The sequence below is a fragment of the Dipodomys ordii genome, unplaced genomic scaffold, assembly GCF_000151885.1.
Source record: "Dipodomys ordii isolate 6190 unplaced genomic scaffold, Dord_2.0 Scaffold73, whole genome shotgun sequence".
Lineage (NCBI taxonomy): Eukaryota > Metazoa > Chordata > Mammalia > Rodentia > Heteromyidae > Dipodomys > Dipodomys ordii.
In genome coordinates, this window is record NW_012267289.1 from 642,653 (window position 1) to 660,839 (window position 18,187).

Here is an 18,187-nt window from a genome sequence, read left to right on the forward strand (position 1 = left end):
TTGGGGGAACCTTGACCATCAGTATTTAAAGTCCCCTGGGTAATTGTGGCACTTCTTTTCTCTCAGCACAATGTCACAGTCATGGTAGGTTCTCATTAAAGGCCAGCTCAAATTGGTTATCAGTGTGCCGTGAATCAAATCAGGCCCATTACTTTTAGGGCTCTGCCATTTAGAATGTATGCTATTTGTGTCTCTGAGCATTTTAATAGCGCTTCAAGTCATTTACAACTGCTCACACTGAGAATTTTGCAGTTTTTCATGGCTCAATTTTATAGACTTCTAGGAGTCGTGTTACATTCAGTAAACTTGCTTCAACAAGCTAAGAGAAAATGCTAAAAAAAATTAGCACTCCTACTGTTCAGGAGAGTGTATTTTCTCTTCCTATAACTGCTTCAATTCCAGCACTTAGCAGGAAGACATTTAAATTTTTATTGTATTCCTAACTATCAGAAAAAAAAAGAATTTACAGGCTTGACACTAAACAATCACAGATAGAAGATTTGAAGTAAGATCACACATTTACACTGAACTCTAATGTGGCTATCAATAAATTCAGACTGACACGTAGGACAAAATCCATCTAGCTTTCCCATGGCTCTGGGGAGAATATAACATTTTCATTAAAGAATGTCCCATAGGATTTTCAAATGTCAAAATACAATATAATCATATTGAGAAAATCCTTCAAATTTAGTAATGGAAATTTTATAATACTGCTGAGAGAGAAAATTGCTGGTTTGTAATTGTACCTCTTTCTCCACAGGTATTGCTCATTACACAAGCTAGAATAACATCATGATAATGAAATTCCTAAACAAGAAAGCAGCAGAAACATATGTACATATACCACAATGACTCACATTATAAGAAAAAAAATAGTTTGTTCCTGTCAACATGGTTTGTGTTAGTATAGAATCTACTTATACATGTATAGAGAGATTTATATCCAAATCCTTTATACACAAACAATGCAAGAAAAACTGCAAAGGTGTCTGATTTGCTTTTCATGTACAGACAAAAAATACTTCAGAAAGTGTCTGAATGATGTCTAGAAGTAACCTCTTCCACTTTGCCTTGTTCGTTACGTTTTTGAATCCAAATCTAGCTACCTGCCGCCTGGCTATTCACAGAAATTTGAACTGGTGGCTAACTGTAATTTGTCCTAACTTTACATCTGATTTTCCAACCTCCAAAATCTGCCTGCTCTGCCTTCTGGGAGTTTTTTGACAAGAAGACATCCATATATTGAGTATATTGAGTTAAATTACCTGAAATTCCTTATTTTTTTTTTACAGTGCCCAGATAAATGCAAAGTGCAACAAAAGCTAATAACACTCAAGGTGCTTCAATGTAAGGATAATTGAGAACAAATGAGGTATTATTAATTTATTGTGCCAGTTATTTGCTAGTATAATCATGCCCTCCCTTTTTGACATGTGCCTAAAAAAACTCCAAGCCGTGTTCAGTTCTGGCAGGCAACCAAGAGGCTGACTTGGTTTGTAGTTTGGTTATAGATACCAAATGGGCATATAGCACTACCCAGATATCCTACCTTGGTTCTCCAGTGTTTTCACAACTGGAAATGTTTATTTTATATCTTCTCATGTCTCCTCAAACATCTCCATCACTTCTCATTTTACCTTCAAAGTACTTCATTCACCTATCAACTTGAACATTTCCTTCTTTAAGAACTTTAGTAATAAGCAAATGCAGCTGTATTAGTTTTTAACTTGTCTTTTCCCTCATGAGGAAAAGAAGTGCCTTTTAATATAAATGTCTGACCTGTAACTATAGGAGCTCACTAATTGTTAGTTCTGCTTTACTCAGAAACGTTGCCCATGATTAGTCTTATCTGAACATCAACAGGACCTTCAAATGTTACTTCTCCTTAATCATACATAGATGACTTATTTCTTCTTAAAATTGTGATGTGCTGTCTACCTCTTTACAATAACCTGTAATACGCTTTATGATTTAACTTTTACCTGCATTTCCAACCAAATACCTCTTCCACTATGTTTGTATTCTTTCCTAAGTACATCAAGCTTGCATTTCTTCAAATGTCCCAAATACTTTTTTTTTTACACCTAACAGCCATTGAACATTTTAAAACTATTTTAGAGTCATATCTGCATTGTGTAAAAAAAATCAACAACAAAAATATATTTTTACTATTCTAAGTGGTTTTGGTGTTCTTGAAAAAGTTGTCTGTAGTTACTTCTTCAGCATGTATTTTCCATTTTAAGTTTGCTGTCTGTAACAAAAATTAAAATTCTCTGTAGACTAGGAGTCCATGTCTCCAGTTAAAGCAAATATTTAGAACCTTAACTGAAATAGTAAATGAATAAATAAAAACAAAAAATCTGAAAATTTCTAACTGTATCATGAATTATGTGGGGCAGTAGTGGAGATGAATCTCAGAGTCTTGTGTTTGCAGACAGGCAATCTACTGCGATGCCTCCAAGCACCTGTATATGCTGTATATGCTGTTTATTTATGTGTCTTATTTTATGTCCAGGCCAGCCTGTTGTGAGCCTCCTATTTGTGCTTCCAATGTCGGGATAACAGGTGCATGCCACAACACACAGCCAATATGAGGTGGAATCTTGTATATTTTTATGTCAAGGGTGGCTTAGTCCACTATCTCTGATCTCCAAAGTGCAGTGAGCCCCTGCACTCAGCTAGAACTATTAATTTATTTTGATCAACTGTTGCTATTTTACCAGAAAAACCTCAACTTTCTGGCTTGTATGATCCACCAGTCTCAATATCCAGTAGAACTGTGTAAGATGCCCTTTCTCCGTTTCTCCCCTCCTTTGTTCTTTCTCTCTTTTTCTTCTTCCTTCCTTCCTTCCAACCTTTTTTCTACGTGATTCTTTGGGTGAAACTCACATCCTCACACACAACAGACAAGAGAGATACATCCTTAGCCTTGTTCTTCAAATGTTGGCTAAAGAAGCAGAAAAAGACTACAATGACATCTGTATTGGCATATAGGTAAATGAATATGTGCAGATGTATATATGTGAACATATATCCATATGTATTTTAGAGTATGGGACAAAAATCTAAAAATGAATATTGTGTTAGGTTCAGGAAAGATCTATATTTCAGATTCGCTCAATTCACTAGTCATAATAATTTAATGAATCTTTAATAATTATATTGAAATTCTTTTACTTAATTTCCAATGCATATCTGAAAACAAAATTGTTATATGGCTTCACAATAACATGAGTACTAGTATTTGTAATACTTACAATAACATGAGTACTAGTAAGTGTAAATAATGAGCAACTGCTTTTGAACTGATTTAACTATAAGCAATTGGGAATTGAATTCAACTTTGGTTTTAAAAATGATAGTAACAAATATCTAAAGGGCACAGTGTCAATTTACTTATTCTGTCATAGCTATAATAAGGCATTCCTTGAGGAAATGATTTGGGAGAATAGGTAGTCACTTCCTGTTACTTAAAAGCGTGATGTGAACACCTATCATATCATGAGCATGCCATGAACAAAACACAATCATGTCGTCTCATTAAACTTCAAAGATACTTGGGAAATGTACTCTACTGTGGAGAAGTGTTAATGGAGAAGACAAACAGTCACACATAGTCACAGCTCTACAAAGGAACAGGGAAAATGTGTTACTTCTATATACATCTTAGTAAAGATCTAAGTAGAAAATATCAAAATCTTAGTTCATATAAAAATAAAGTTTATCTTGTTTGGTGACTTACCTGTTCCATAAAGAAAAAGAAAATTTGCAGATGCAATGTATGACTTACAAGGCTTGTCTTGCTAAGGTAAATTGTAATTATGCTGGGTAATTAAGTATTTAACCAAAAGATATTTTAACAATATACAACTGAGTGTTATTTTACAGAAATCGGTCATCTGGGTAATTTGGTCAGCTTGTTCAAAAAAATGCTGATGATGAGAAGTATCTCAGCTCCTAACTTGTCTACTGATACCTAGGTCATGACTGTTCTATGAAACCACAGGCATTCTTTCCAAAATTTTGAGGAAGAGTCTATAAAAGCCATGTGTGCACGACACTCTCAAATAAGCAAAGAGAAAATATGAAAGAGGCTGCTGTTAGGCAGTAAAGATGCATGTCCGTAAGGGATGTCTTTGGAGTGTAAAGTCTGTATTTAATCCACACTGATTGTAAACTCTATGATTTCAGTTACAATGAGAGAATGTGTAGGTTTTTAAAGTATATATTTTTAAAAAAACCCACAAAGATAATTTTGTTAACTTATCTATATATGCCAGAAAATAAGAACAACCTTCCTTTTTTATCTTCCATAATTCCCTACCTAAAGCATCTAGATGACAAATTTTCTTAAGTTGGGAATTACAATTTGAAGGTCAAAATCGCACATGTTTCAGAACTAAAATTGTCTTTAAGTGGATATGAAATGTAATACTTTTACAGAAGCACAAACAAGAAAGAACGAGTTGAATTCAGATTGGGTAGGGGAGAGACATAATTTTGGGAATATGACTTCTTATATATTCAATTGAAGATAATTGCACAGATATAGATAAAAGGTAATTTTATAGATTTTTTTTCCATTTATTTTACTTATTCCTCCTTTTAAAAAAATGTTCCTCAGCCAGGTGCTGGTGGCTCACAGTTGTAATCCTAGCTACTCAGGAAGCTGAGCTATGAGGATCACGGTTCAAAGCCAGCCCACGCAGGAAAGTCTGAAACACTTCTCTCCAATAAACCACCAGAAAACTGGAAGTGGTGCTGTGGTTCAAGTGGTAGAGTGCTAGCCTTGAGCTTAAGAGCTGAGGGACAGCGCTCAGGCCCAGAGTTCAAGCCCCACAACCGACAACAACAACAACAATAACAACAACAAAAATGTTCCTCATCAAAGAAGGAAGATGCATTTAATAGAACCGAATGGATAAATGAATACATGTGCAAACGAATTAATAAATTTATTGATTTCAGATGTTTTTGGCATGCAAATTTTTGTAGTAATATTGAATACCACAGGTAATACCTGTTTTATGATGAGAACATTAGCTTTCAGTTTTCCAGTAGTGAAATCTTGCTGCATTTGGTGATTTAACTTTGCTAGGGGTTTTTTAATGAGAAATTTGAATCATTTATGTTTTGAGATATACTTAGAGTGTATTAAAATTTCAAATCAAATGAAGCTATATTCATTTAAAGAATATACTTCCATAGTGCTGTAATTCCCTAAATGAAAAGGAAAATGACAACCAAGAAAGGAAAGCTTTTGTTACAAGAATAATTCCTAGGTTAATTTAAATGTTTTTTGAACAAGTAAAATATTGAAATATTTAAAAAGTGATTCAGATACTCTGTGCATGAATTTCTAACTGGAAATGATGAAACTCAAGAAGATGAATGAAGGAGGGGGTAAAAATGTTTGACAAGAAATGTACTCACTACTTTACATGTGTAACTATAACCCATCTGCACATCACTTTGAAAAAAATTGAATTAAAAAAAGATGGAGCAAAAATAATGAGAAAAATAAAGCAACTTTCTTGAAACCAAACTGACATTAGGCTACTAATAAAAGAATCTATCTATCTATCTATCTATCTATCTATATCTATCTATCTATGTATATATGTACAAACACAGATACAAATAGGTCTGAAGGTCTTGTCTGGCATGGGCAAGCATGCTGAGGTGGGAAGATTCCAGTCAACGGAACACTGTTACAGGGCAGAAGGAGGCTGGTGCATGGACTGCACGCCTGGAGCAGTGCAACCAAGGGGAAATCGAGCACAGAGCTTTCCTGGGAATCTGGCAGCTCCACTGCAGGCACAGTAATTACTAAAGACTATATGTAGGAGAGTGACATGATCACAAAGTGTTAGATAGATAGATAGATAGATAGATAGATAGATAGATAGATAGATAGATAGATAGACAAATAGTTCAATAGGTAGATACATACATACATACATATGTAAAGCATAATAGCTCATGGGAAAATATTAAATATTATTAAAACATAAATTGAGGTATTAGGAGATTATTAATTTCAAAGTTTGTGGAAATATGCTAGATTTGGATACAGATAAACCTGCCACAGATCTCTCATTTCTACACAAATGAATAACCTCAAAAATTACACTTGCAAAAAATATTAAACTTGATATCACAGATTTGTCCAACTTTCAAACTTCACACAAAGGTAGATGTTGATAATTATTTTGTTTATTTTTTCACTACTAGATTTTTTTATTTTTCTCTTTATTTCTTTTGTTCTTCCTTTTTTTTTATTTTGCCAATCCTGAGGAGGCTTGAACTCAGGGCCTTGTTTCTGTCCCTCAGCCTTTTGTGCTAAAGGATAGCGCTTTACACTTGAGCTATAGTGCCATTTCCAGCCTTTTGCTGAGTAGTTTATTGGGTATAAGAGTCTCACAGACTTTTTTGCCTGGTCTGGCTTTGAAGCCAGATCTCAGCCTCCTGAATAGCCAAGATTCGAGTCATGTGCCACAGGCAGACAGCTAGAATTCCCCTTTTTTCTTTTTCTTCTTTTTTTTGGTCGGTGGTGGGGCTTGAACTCTGGGCTTGGGCACTGTCCCTGCACTCTTTAGCTCAAGGCGAGCACTCTACCACTTGAGCCACAGTGCCACTTCCAGTTTTCTAGTGGTTTATTGGAGATAAGAGTCTCACAGACTTTCCTGCCTGGGCTGGTTTTGAACCATGATCCTCAGACCTCAGCCTCCTGAATAGCTAGGATTACAGGCGTGAGCCACCGGCACCCGGCTTAGAATACCTTTAGAAGAGATGTAGTTGAATGAAGAGGAAAGAAGATGGGAGAATGGGGTCAAAAATTCAATGTATATCCTACAAAATTACGAAAAGTGAGGGAAGGGTTGGATTGGAAAGGATGGGTGAAAATGTTGAAAGAGGTGGCATTGATCACGACACATCATATTTATAAACTGTGTTGTTAAAAAGCAACTCCTTTGTATACTACCTTAAAGATAATAAAAGGAAAGAAATACTATTAGCATGTCCTAAGTTGACTATAAAGAATTAAAGTAATAACATGATTGTTATTGTAATGGGCAGTTCATGAGGCTTTTGAAGATTTGACATAGACCTTTAGACTATTTCTATCCTGAGGAAAACACTAAGAAACAGGAAGTAATTCAGATTATGAAACGTCATTTGATCATTGCATTTTAAAGTTTTAATTATAAATTAGATGTGGTCATTATTCCTCTGTCTTGGGCACACAGATTTATTTTTTTCTGATGCTTGCCTGGAAGCTCTACTGTGTACCATAGGTCAAAGTCTATATCTTCAATAAAGAACAATTCCAGGAAAAAAGACTATTAGGTGCTTCCAAATACTGACACTGTAGTTTAGTGATGGAGGAAAGCTGCTGTCATTCACATAGCTTCCAAAATAAAGCAGCAAGAGCAGTCAGGACTTTAGATTTTCAGACATAATGTCCTCAAAAATTAATAACATTAGGACCAACTTCATGAATACAAAAATCTATTTGACTTCAGTTATTTGAAAGGTTAGGACTTCTAGAACTATTAAGAAGTCCTTTTACAGATTATCATCATTTGTTACTGTGTTTTAATAAACTAAATAAAATACTTTAAACTTCTGGTAGCTCTTCAGTTCTCCTTATCTTAAATGGAAATATACTTACTTGAATAGATTTATATACTCCATCTTCTCATCAAGATATACTTGACCAAATCTGTCATGCAAGTAAGGCCTTACTGCGATGGCCATACTGGACAGTAATGATGATGTGTTAAGTAGGAACAGTTGCTTTTAAGGAAGTAAGATACTGGCTTAGTTATAGATGCTATGCCTATAAAACTACCCAGGAAACCTAGACTAACACGTGGCTGAAAGAACAGTCTCACAAGTCAGAAAGGTCATCTCTTGCTAGGAATATTAAGAAGTTTTTATGACCCAGCGAAAGAAGAATATTCATGAGGTATAGGTAGTACAACTGAAATCTGATATGTTTTCTTAGATTTGTTTTCCTCATTTTCAGTCTATAAATAATAGAAGGTTTTAAAAATCTAATTAAGATTTTACAAATAAACTTCCAAGTAGAAATAAATAGATCTCAAGCTGTGATACTTTCATTAGAGAAAAATAAATCAGCTTCTAGTATATTTTTAAATCTTCCTGTATATACATATTTTTAGTTTTTCTATATCTTTCTAGCCAAAAAGCTGGCAAATTTTCCTAAATCTCAAAGATAATTATATGTTATTGATAAGATAGAATAAAAATATTAAAGTTAAAATCCCTATGTATTATGCAAGCTGCTTCATGAAGTAATGACCTTCCAATAATCATGTTTTTCTGTATTTAAAAATTAATATTTTGGGGCTGGGAAGGTGGCTCAGTTGTAGAGTGCTTGCCTTGCATGCATGAGGCCCTGGGTTCGATTCCTCAGCACCACATAAGCAGAAAAAGCCAGAAGTAGCGCTGTGGTTCAAGTGATAGAGTGCTAGCCTTGAGCTGAAGAGCTGAAGGACAGCGCCCAGGCCCAGAGCTCAGGCCCCACAACCGACAAAAAATAAAAATAAAAATAAAATATTTTGCTGATCACAATATACCTTAGCTTTGGCTTTCACCTCAATGACATAAGTATCCTAGTTTCAAATGATCTAATAGGAAATTAACAGTTTGTTATTAATATGTTATCACATGACAACTACATTTTCTCATGTTTACTGTACAAATACTATGGTAATAAAACTCAGCATGATTAAAGTCAGTATAATAACAAATATAGTTTTTAAAAATAGCTAAATGTAAACAGGAACCATAATAAATCACCAGCTTTCAGAATGCTATTTCACATTACAATAATCATATTACTCATTAGCTTTGCAGGTTAAACTTAACAGCATATTAAAGAAATATACTTTTATCTTTGTTTGCAACCTGAAAAGACAGATCAAACTATTGTACATGATTTGCCACATATAATACTTGTTAACATTATAGACATAGATTAGATCTGTGTTTAAGTCACACTTACCCATAAAATTGAGATAGCCTTCTCCACCAAGGGCATGAGTGATGAGCCGAATCATCTTGTGGAGCTGTATTCCCCGATCAATAACTGGTGTAAAAGGAGCTAGAACACTCATGTTCGTGTACATTTCAGCATCCATCAACCAAAAGGCCAGTGTCTTATCACCGACCAGTGCCTACAAAAGTAAAGCCCACTGAGATAAATGAAAAGCCTATGTCCTGAGAACTTGTAATTTATAAAAGAATACTACATGCTTACACAGAGGGAAAGCAAGGAAGACCAGGTATGTGGATTATCATTAATTTTATGCATTTTGTAAGTATTTTTAAATTTAAAGGTATTCAAGAAATGAGATGTGATATTAAAAAAATGAGACACATTTGTTTTTAAAACTGACTTCATGTTACACATATTATTCAGTTGAACAGCACATAATTTTTTTATTCTTATAGTATGTACTATTAAACAGTCATTTAACTTGGATGACTGTAAGTTGAAAATTTTAAGAAACTCAGAAATATATATATATATATATATAATTATTTAGAAATGATTCCATTATTTAAAAAGAAATGAGATCATAAATACCATAAATTCATATAATCCTGTCATGTGTTCACCATTATAACAAATATATATTTGAGGAAAAATTAAATATTTTCTTAAGTATAACATTCAATAGCCAATAATGTTTGTTATCAAGCTTTTTTTAAACTATAGTCAGTCAAAGAAAAAATCACCCCATTAATAAGTGGTCTAAAGGCTTAAAGAGAGACTTTTCTGTAAAGGAAATAAAAATGCCAATAGATACATGAAGAGATGCTCAACATCTCTGGCTATAAAACAAATGCAGACCAAAACAACATTGAGATACCACCTCACCCCAGTTAGCATGGCTATAACCAAGAAATATAATAACAGATTCTGGAGGGGAAGTGGCTGAAAGGGAACACTACTACACTGTTGGTAGGAGTGTAAATTTGTTCAACCACTCTGGAAAGCAGTATGGAGGTTCCTCAAAATGCTACACATACAGTTCCCGTATAACCCAGCAATCCCACTTCTGGGCATTTACCCAAATGACTACAAACAAGGTCATACTAAAGCTACCAGCACAACTGTGTTTATTGCAGCATTTTTCACCATAGCTAAGATATGGAACCAAATCAGATGTCCCTCAGTAGATGAATGGATCGTGTGTGTGTGTAATGGAATTCTATCCTTCCATCAGAAAGAATGACACTCCCCATCTGTAAGAAAATGGAAGGACTTGGAAAAAATCATATTAAGCCAGACCTAAGAAACATAGGTCCCATGGTCTCCCTTATGTGTAATAATTAGTATACATTTAGGACAATATTAGTTGATGAGCAAAATAGCTCAATAGCTATGTACATGACCATATAGGATGATTCTAAGTGAAATGAACTCCAAGACATGGACACAGGAGGTTTTTTGTTGTTGCTGTTTTCTCAATGTACTACATGATTTATTTATTTATTTTTCATGATTTATTTTTTATTTGTGGTTTCACTCCCATGGTTTTTCCCATTGTCATTGTTTTTGGTTTTAATACATTGGGTATTGTATATACATCTATATGAACTAGGGAAGGTCCTTTGCTGAGACAAAGGACAAAAGGAGATACTATGCAAAAGATATATGTTAGATATTATCTGTACAAGTTGGGAGGGGTTGGGGGGAGGGAAAGAAGGAGAAAAATGAGGGAAGGTATAACAAGTTAGACAAGAAATATAATCACTACCTTACTTGTGCAACGGTAAACCCTCTGTACATAATAATAAAATTTAAATTAAAAAATGAAATGTTTTCATCATCAAGACAAAAACATAGCATATTGTGAAATGTAAAGTAGGCAATAATCTGAAATCTCAGTATCCCAATTATTTTCCCTGTGACAAACACTTTTTTCCTGTAAACATACTGTTACATACAACTAATGTATTTTAATTCAATTGTCTTTTTAAAGTAGTGCTGCAATATCTATTGCATTCATTCTAATAATTTTTCTATTCCTTCCAAATTTTATTTCTATCCACTTCAAATAGTTTGAATACATGAGTGTTTACTTTTGGTTAGAAACTCTGATTCTCTTAAAAATTATTTAGATAATTTGTTCTAAGTATGCAGAAAAAGCTAATTTCCACATTAAATTTCACTTTTAAAAATGCTTCATTGTCATATTGTTAAGAACTGTTAATCTTAGAAATTTAATTGTTTAGATTAAGAATTTCTGAACATTTTAACAATAACAATTAAATTTCTAAGATTTCTGTACTCTTGACAATTTTAATACAAAGCTTAATTACTTGAATTTTTAAAGTTATAAAATAATTACTGCTAAATTTTTATTCCTTTACAGACTTTGTATATAGGCATAAGATAAATCTAACAGTTTTATCCTAAGTAATTTATTCATTTCACGTATTTATTTTTATATTGATTTGAACAAAATATACATATATTAGGAAGTTGCACTATACTATATCTTGCAGTAATGCATAACAGAAAAACGTAAGTTGTGAGGTATTCTAATTTGTCTATATTATGTATTTGCTGAAGGTTTGCCATGCTTAACTTCTCCCAACCCTCACACTTTATTCTGTCAATCAATATCATTCTTTTCTATTTTGGTCTTTTTTTATAGATATTCACTTGACTTGCTGTATGGATAATTAATATTACCTATATATTGGTAAGAAAATAGTGCTCCAACTTGGAAGTTGCAAAATTTATCATATGTCTACTCTGTGTGTTAGAAAACTTTTGTAAAAGGACAAATAAAGAATATTGACATTGTAGGTCAACTTTCCTGTCTCAGCTTCTTGAACTTGTCATTATGAAACAAAAGCATTTTATATATATATATATACATGCTTTATTCCAATTGAAGAAAAAATGAGCTACCAATAGGATTTAGCCCATGGGTTTAAGAAATCCCTAGTCTATTTGCATATTCTTATGAATATGAAACAAACCCTGAAAAAACATAATCCAATATGAGATATATTTCTGCTGAAATACTACTAAAATGTACTATTTTAGTTTCAGTGTACTTAACAGACACTTTCACAAAAACTGTATCCTTTTAACTCCATAAGGAAAAATTATATTATTTACAGTTATTATAGTTAAAATGATTTTAAAGGGATAATTTCCGTTCTTCAATTTTCCATGAAGAGTCAGTTGCTGCTAAAAGCAGTACAGTGTCATGCTTAGAGATAAAAATGGAGGGTGAAGAAGCTTTTTGTTTAAAACATGATGGGAACATGCAACACTGGACAAGATTGTTTTTCTCCCCTCCCTGGGATGGCTTCATCTAGAATGTGGTATCCGAGTAACATGACTGAATTAGAAAAGGAGATTCTTAGGTGGAATTCAGCTGTATGAAGATTACAAGACTGGAAGAAGTACATCTATTTGAAATGAGTGGGAATTTTAAAGTACTAAAGAACATGAAATTTAGCCAGTGGGGGAGAAAATTAAACTGGAATCCGACTTGGTCTAGAATATAAGTGGATTGAATGGCCAGCTTCAAAATATAGATATGCACTGACAGGATGGCCTTTGCTGTTTGGAAAATACATCAGGCTGCATTAGACAGGAGGTACTCAAGGTAGTAGGTGCAGTGGTTGGGTCACCACATAGCAGTTTGTTGAGGTTGAGGAAAAAAGTAATGAACGTTTGTCAAAGGCATAAGAAAAACAAAAACAAAACAAAACCTCTTGAAAGAAACTAAAGTGAAAACTAGGATAACACCAATATTCTTCATGCAAAGGAAAACATTTAACCCTTGCAACTGACATGTACAATGAATTATGTAATTTGGCAAGGCAAACACAGAATTGCATTTAGAAGCTGTAATTTCTAGATCTACAAATGATCTTAAAATAACTTTCAAGTTTTCATATAAGGCAAATATATATATAAAATGTTATAGTCACCATATTAAACAATAGTAGCATGTATTTTGATATGTCGTTAACAATAAAGGACATGCAAAAGGCAAATGTTAAGATACAAAAAAGTAATTTATACCCATTTCCTTACCTGGTCGTGACTCTCTGCATAAGCAATGCACTTCTCAAGGTGGCGCCTATTTGTGAGTGTATATACTATATTGCCCATATTCCAGTCTTCATCTTTAAACTCTTTAAGTAACTAGTCACAAGAAAGAAACAAACCTCTCAGCAAACCACTATTTTTCTTTCTTTAAATATCAATCTGAGAGCCAAATCAGTCCAAATCATTTGACACACATGCAGACAATAATCCATATAATCATATTGTGGTTTTAAACTCTTACTGAAATAACAGCTTTCATACTAACACGTAAATGAAGGATCTACAGCATGTTTGTACGTGTGCTTTACTTTTGTGCAGATGGCTTAAACTACACTCTAATATCTTTGCAAATTTTTTCCTAGTAATATCTGCTGCCTCTTGATAAGTATCCATTATAAAGTATTGTAGAATAATACACTTTCCTGTACATTTCACAAACCTTAGATATACTTGCAATTATTTTAGATTTGAATGCCTTTTAGTAGGTACAGTGTTTTCCATTAATGATAAGGAAAGCAATAATTATTTCCAAGTTTCAAGGTTTATTTTTGTAAAGTAATTATATTCTTTATTTATTTTTTTATTTTTGGGTCCAGCCGTGGGGCCTGAACTCTGGGCCTGGACGTTGTCTCTCAGCTCTTCAGCTCAAGGCTAGCACTCTACCACTTGAGCCACAGCACCACTTCCGGCTTTTTTCTTTTTGCTTATGTGGTGCTGAGGAATCGAACCCAGGGCCTCATGCATGCAAGGCAAGCACTCTACCACTGAGCCACCTTCCCAGCCCCAGTAATTATATTCTTAGTAGAGCAGATGGATCACATTTCCAGTTCATTTTCTTTAATCTGGTTCTATTCGCTTAGATAACTATGATGTTACTGATCTTGCCAAGTCACTTTTTCAAGAATCACTCTTTCTCAGGCAAATACTTGCACAGGATTCTGTTGATCTACTTTCCTCCCATGAACTGCTTTATTTCTTGAATTGCTTTTTATTCTACCATAGACTAATTCTTGTTTAATTTCTTCCCTTCTCTTTCTCTCAGTATGGCAGAAAAGCTGATATTCCTCTCAATTTTATATCTTACATCTGGACTGTTTTGCTATTCAGTATTCTCTTTCTGTTGCTTTTCTATTTAAACACTAGTAAATTATATGATGGGAAGAATTTTAAGATGAACCAGCACTCTTGCTTCTTCCTACTTCTATCTCAGTGCAAACCCATTACCTTGAATGTCAGTAGATGCTTTGATTATTATAGTGCTTTTTGTCCTCTGAAGAAAGTGTGAGGATTTAATTTAATTTAGCAATGGTTTAAGATGCTAGATTTAAGGTGACTTATGGAATAATGCCCCAAATCAAATGCCAGTTTTGGTGCCAGGATGAACAACTGATACATGACAATAATATGGATGAGAATATGTCTTAGTTACTATTTGTAGGTATACAACTTATAAAAATAGTAAAAAAATCACTGTGTTTAAGGGTTTTAAAATATAACTTTTTGGTATGAGGGTTTTAAAATATAACTTTTTGGTATAAGGGTTTTAAAATATAACTTGCTGGTATTGTTAATTAAGGTTCAAATTAAGCTATGAACATAGCTTTTTTGTGTTCTTTATTTAATTTTATTTTTTTGTCAGTCATGGGCTTGAACTCTGGGCTTGGGTGCTGTCCCTCAGCTCTTCAGCTCAAGTCAAGCACTCTACCTCTTGAGCCACTGACCAACATCTGGTTGTCTGGTGGTTAATTGGAAATAAAAGTCTCAAGGACTTTCCTGCCCGGGCTGGCTTTGAACTGCTATACTCAGATCTCAGACTCCTCCGTAGTTAGGAATACAGGCATGAGCCACCAGCACCTGGCTATGAGTATGTTTTTAAGCAATTACATAAAATAGAAGATGATATTTGTCTTCAGAGAATTTAAAATCTAAGACAGGATAGTCATACATTAAACATAGGATTGTCTGCCAGTTGTATAATGCACTCCCTGCTTGAGTATACAGGTATTAAAATGTTTATTAGAGTAAATATAGAGATTTGTGTAAAAAGCATCAATCTCTTATAAAGGGTATGCCCACTTTGAAATATGATAGGAAACAATTTTAGGTTGGCGTTCACTTTGAAATATTCTTCACAGCTACTTAAAGAATGGTGGAAACTTTTCAGCAAGAGGTTATGAATTGAGAATTGGCAATTATGAGGACAATATATCTTTGTAAAGAGGTGAATAATAAACAAGGAAGAGGGAGAACAAACCTGATAGCAAGGTAAGACACTCTAAAAAAAGCACATAAATTTTTTCAAGTAACATATAGAAAGCTTCTTTTGATACAGTAAAGCCAGAGCAATCAGTTACCTGTCTTTTGTTTTTGTTTTGTAATTTTTTCAGCCTAACCATCAATAAAATACTTGGTTTTGAACATGCTAATGTTTAGAGAACAAAAATGACTAAAGGAGCATTGGTCGCTTGATAGAGGTTTAATATCATCTCTTGGTACTGCATAACTTCCTTGGGGTAAAAGAAAGAAAGGAAAAGACTACAGTAATTGCATCATTCACAGTAGTTCCTATGTTTTTCAACACAAAGTGAAGCACTTCCACCATTACAGAACCGTATCGTGTGTACTATGATCAGTTAGCTCTATGTACATTTGACTTTTTACACATATTTAGTCTACAAGTATATGGCCAAAGGAAAAGAGTTCTATGTGAAATATAAGTTATATAGATTCTTTAAACATCTGTTAAATTTAAGTATATATGTATATAATATATATATATATATATGTAAAATTCAAAGTAACTAAACTTTAATTAAACCACAAAACAGAAGTAGAGTGTAGCTTAAGCTGTAGAATGCTGGCCATGAGCAAAATAGCCAAGTAAGAGTGTATAACCCTGAATTCTAGTCAGAGTTCCAGCACAGTTATAAAATAAGCTTGTATTATATTGAAAAAAATGTATTACATACTTTGTACAATTAATTATTCCTTCCTAATAACTGACATTTGGTCAACGACTTTCAAATGCGGAATGAATAAATACAAATTTGTTGAGGGAATGAGCATATTGTGAAGCAAATATGGTGAACTAAGAAAAAACTTTTAAACTAATGGATAAAAATTAAAGAGGAATTAATGCTCTGAGGTAAAATTCAATAATGTTTCAGCACAGATGCTTAACGTTTCATACAATTGCAATGACAATGCAAAATTCCATTTGTAGAGTTAATACTACATTCTCTATATTTTTCCTTTTCTTTTCCTTGACAATAAAACCATGCAGACTCTTTATTATTTCTAATAAGTTTTGAGAAACACATTATTAAAAAGCCCAAGTATATTGATACAAGAGAGTAGTCTAATTACAATAGTAGTAATTAGTGATTCTATGAAATTAAAAACTAGACATATTAATTTAAAATGGACATACAGAATACATAAGAACAAAATATTTATATGGCATATTACCTGAATCCATTTATCTGGAATGGCCATGGCTAAGCGATAATCAAAGCCACCCCCTCCCTGGGAAATTGGAGAACATAGAGCTGGCATTCCTGATACATCCTAGAACAAATATATAAGCATCAATAGTTCAACTTGCTTTTTTTGTTTGGTAAACACTTTCCTGACTATAAACCTGAGGCCAATATGTCAAAATAATAATTAAGGACATATATTTCTGAGGCCTTTCAGTCACATAATTGTAATATTGATATTTCCATGTAAGGTTTTTAGTATTGTTGGGTAGTATCCAAGTATATACAAATGTATTAACTGAAACATGGTAGATTCAAAGGAGAACTCAAATAGTATAGACTCAAGGGAAAACTCAAAGAGTTTTTAATTTCTTAGAAGGCAAAGAAAAAGTTAAGCAAAATAGAACATAAAGAATTGGGTACTCCTTGGGCTGGGAAGGTAGCTCAGTGGTAGAGTGTTTGCCTTGCATGCCTGAGGCCCTGGGTTCAATTCCTAAGCACCACATAAGTGAAAAGAAAAAGGCCGGAAGTGATGCTGTGGCTGAAGTGGTAGAGCCCTTGCCTTGAGCTGAAGAGCTGAGGGATAGTGCCCAGGCCCAGAGTTCAGGCCCCACTACTGGACCCCCCCCCCAAAAAAAAGAATTGGGTACTCCAAAGGGGTGGGGTGAGGTCAAGGAGAAAGGGATGGTCAAAGAAAGAGGGAAGAGGGGGGGAATGCAATTAAGAATTAAAAATATATGGGCTGGGAAGGTGGCTCAGTGGTAGAGCACTTCCCTTGCATGCATGAGGCCCTGGGTTCGATTCCTCAGCACCACATAAGCAAAAAGAAAAAAGCCGGAAGTGGTGCTGTGGCTCAAGTGGTAGAGTGCTAGCCTTGAGCTGAAGAGCTGAGGGACAGCGCCCAGGCCCAGAGTTCAGGCCCCACAACCAGACCCCCCCCCCAAATAATATATATTATATATATATATATATATATATATATGTATGTATGTATGTATCCTACAAAATTAAGATGAGACAGGGGTGAGATGGAGAGGAATGTGTAAGAAGGTTGAAAGAGCTGACAATGATCAAGATGTATTGTTTGTAAACTGGTTTGTTAAATGGTAACTCCTTTGTATACATCCTAAAGATAAATTTTTTTAAAAGAAAGAAAAAGAAATTGGGGTTATTTATAAAAATAGCTTTTCAAAGTTCTGATGAGACCAAATCACCAGGGATTACCCACAGATTAATATTAAAGATCAAGATAAAATTTCTCAAGAAATTTTCTCAAGAAAACATTGGGACAAATTGCCTATTATTTCTAAATGTTGTCTTAGGATATAGAATCTATTGATACATACATATTAAATATGCTTGAATACTAAATCTGAGTCTAGGAAAGCTGACACATTACATGATTATTTGACGCTGTTTGTAAAAGTATAGAGTTAGTAACTATTCTTTAAAAATTTTAAAGAAGAAAGTAACCATAAAATTCACCAAAGTAAATATACTTGCTGTATAAAATGTTGATATTGACTTACATACCTTATGTAAATAATGGTTTTGAATAAAATGAATATATTCCTAATTCCTTAGAAAT

General features: G+C 33.7%; 1 protein-coding gene across 1 annotated transcript in view; it reads right to left on the bottom strand.

The window, feature by feature from the left end:
• Gbe1 (glucan (1,4-alpha-), branching enzyme 1) overlaps window positions 1-18,187 on the bottom strand; it is a 207,985-nt gene that overhangs the window by 44,799 nt on the left and 144,999 nt on the right. The window contains exons 10-12 of the mRNA XM_013024170.1: window positions 16,589-16,687; window positions 13,106-13,216; window positions 9,038-9,209 (exon numbers count right to left, since the gene is read on the bottom strand). Of these exons, the coding sequence (XP_012879624.1) occupies window positions 9,038-9,209; window positions 13,106-13,216; window positions 16,589-16,687 (382 nt within the window). The remainder of the gene's footprint in view (window positions 1-9,037; window positions 9,210-13,105; window positions 13,217-16,588; window positions 16,688-18,187) is intronic.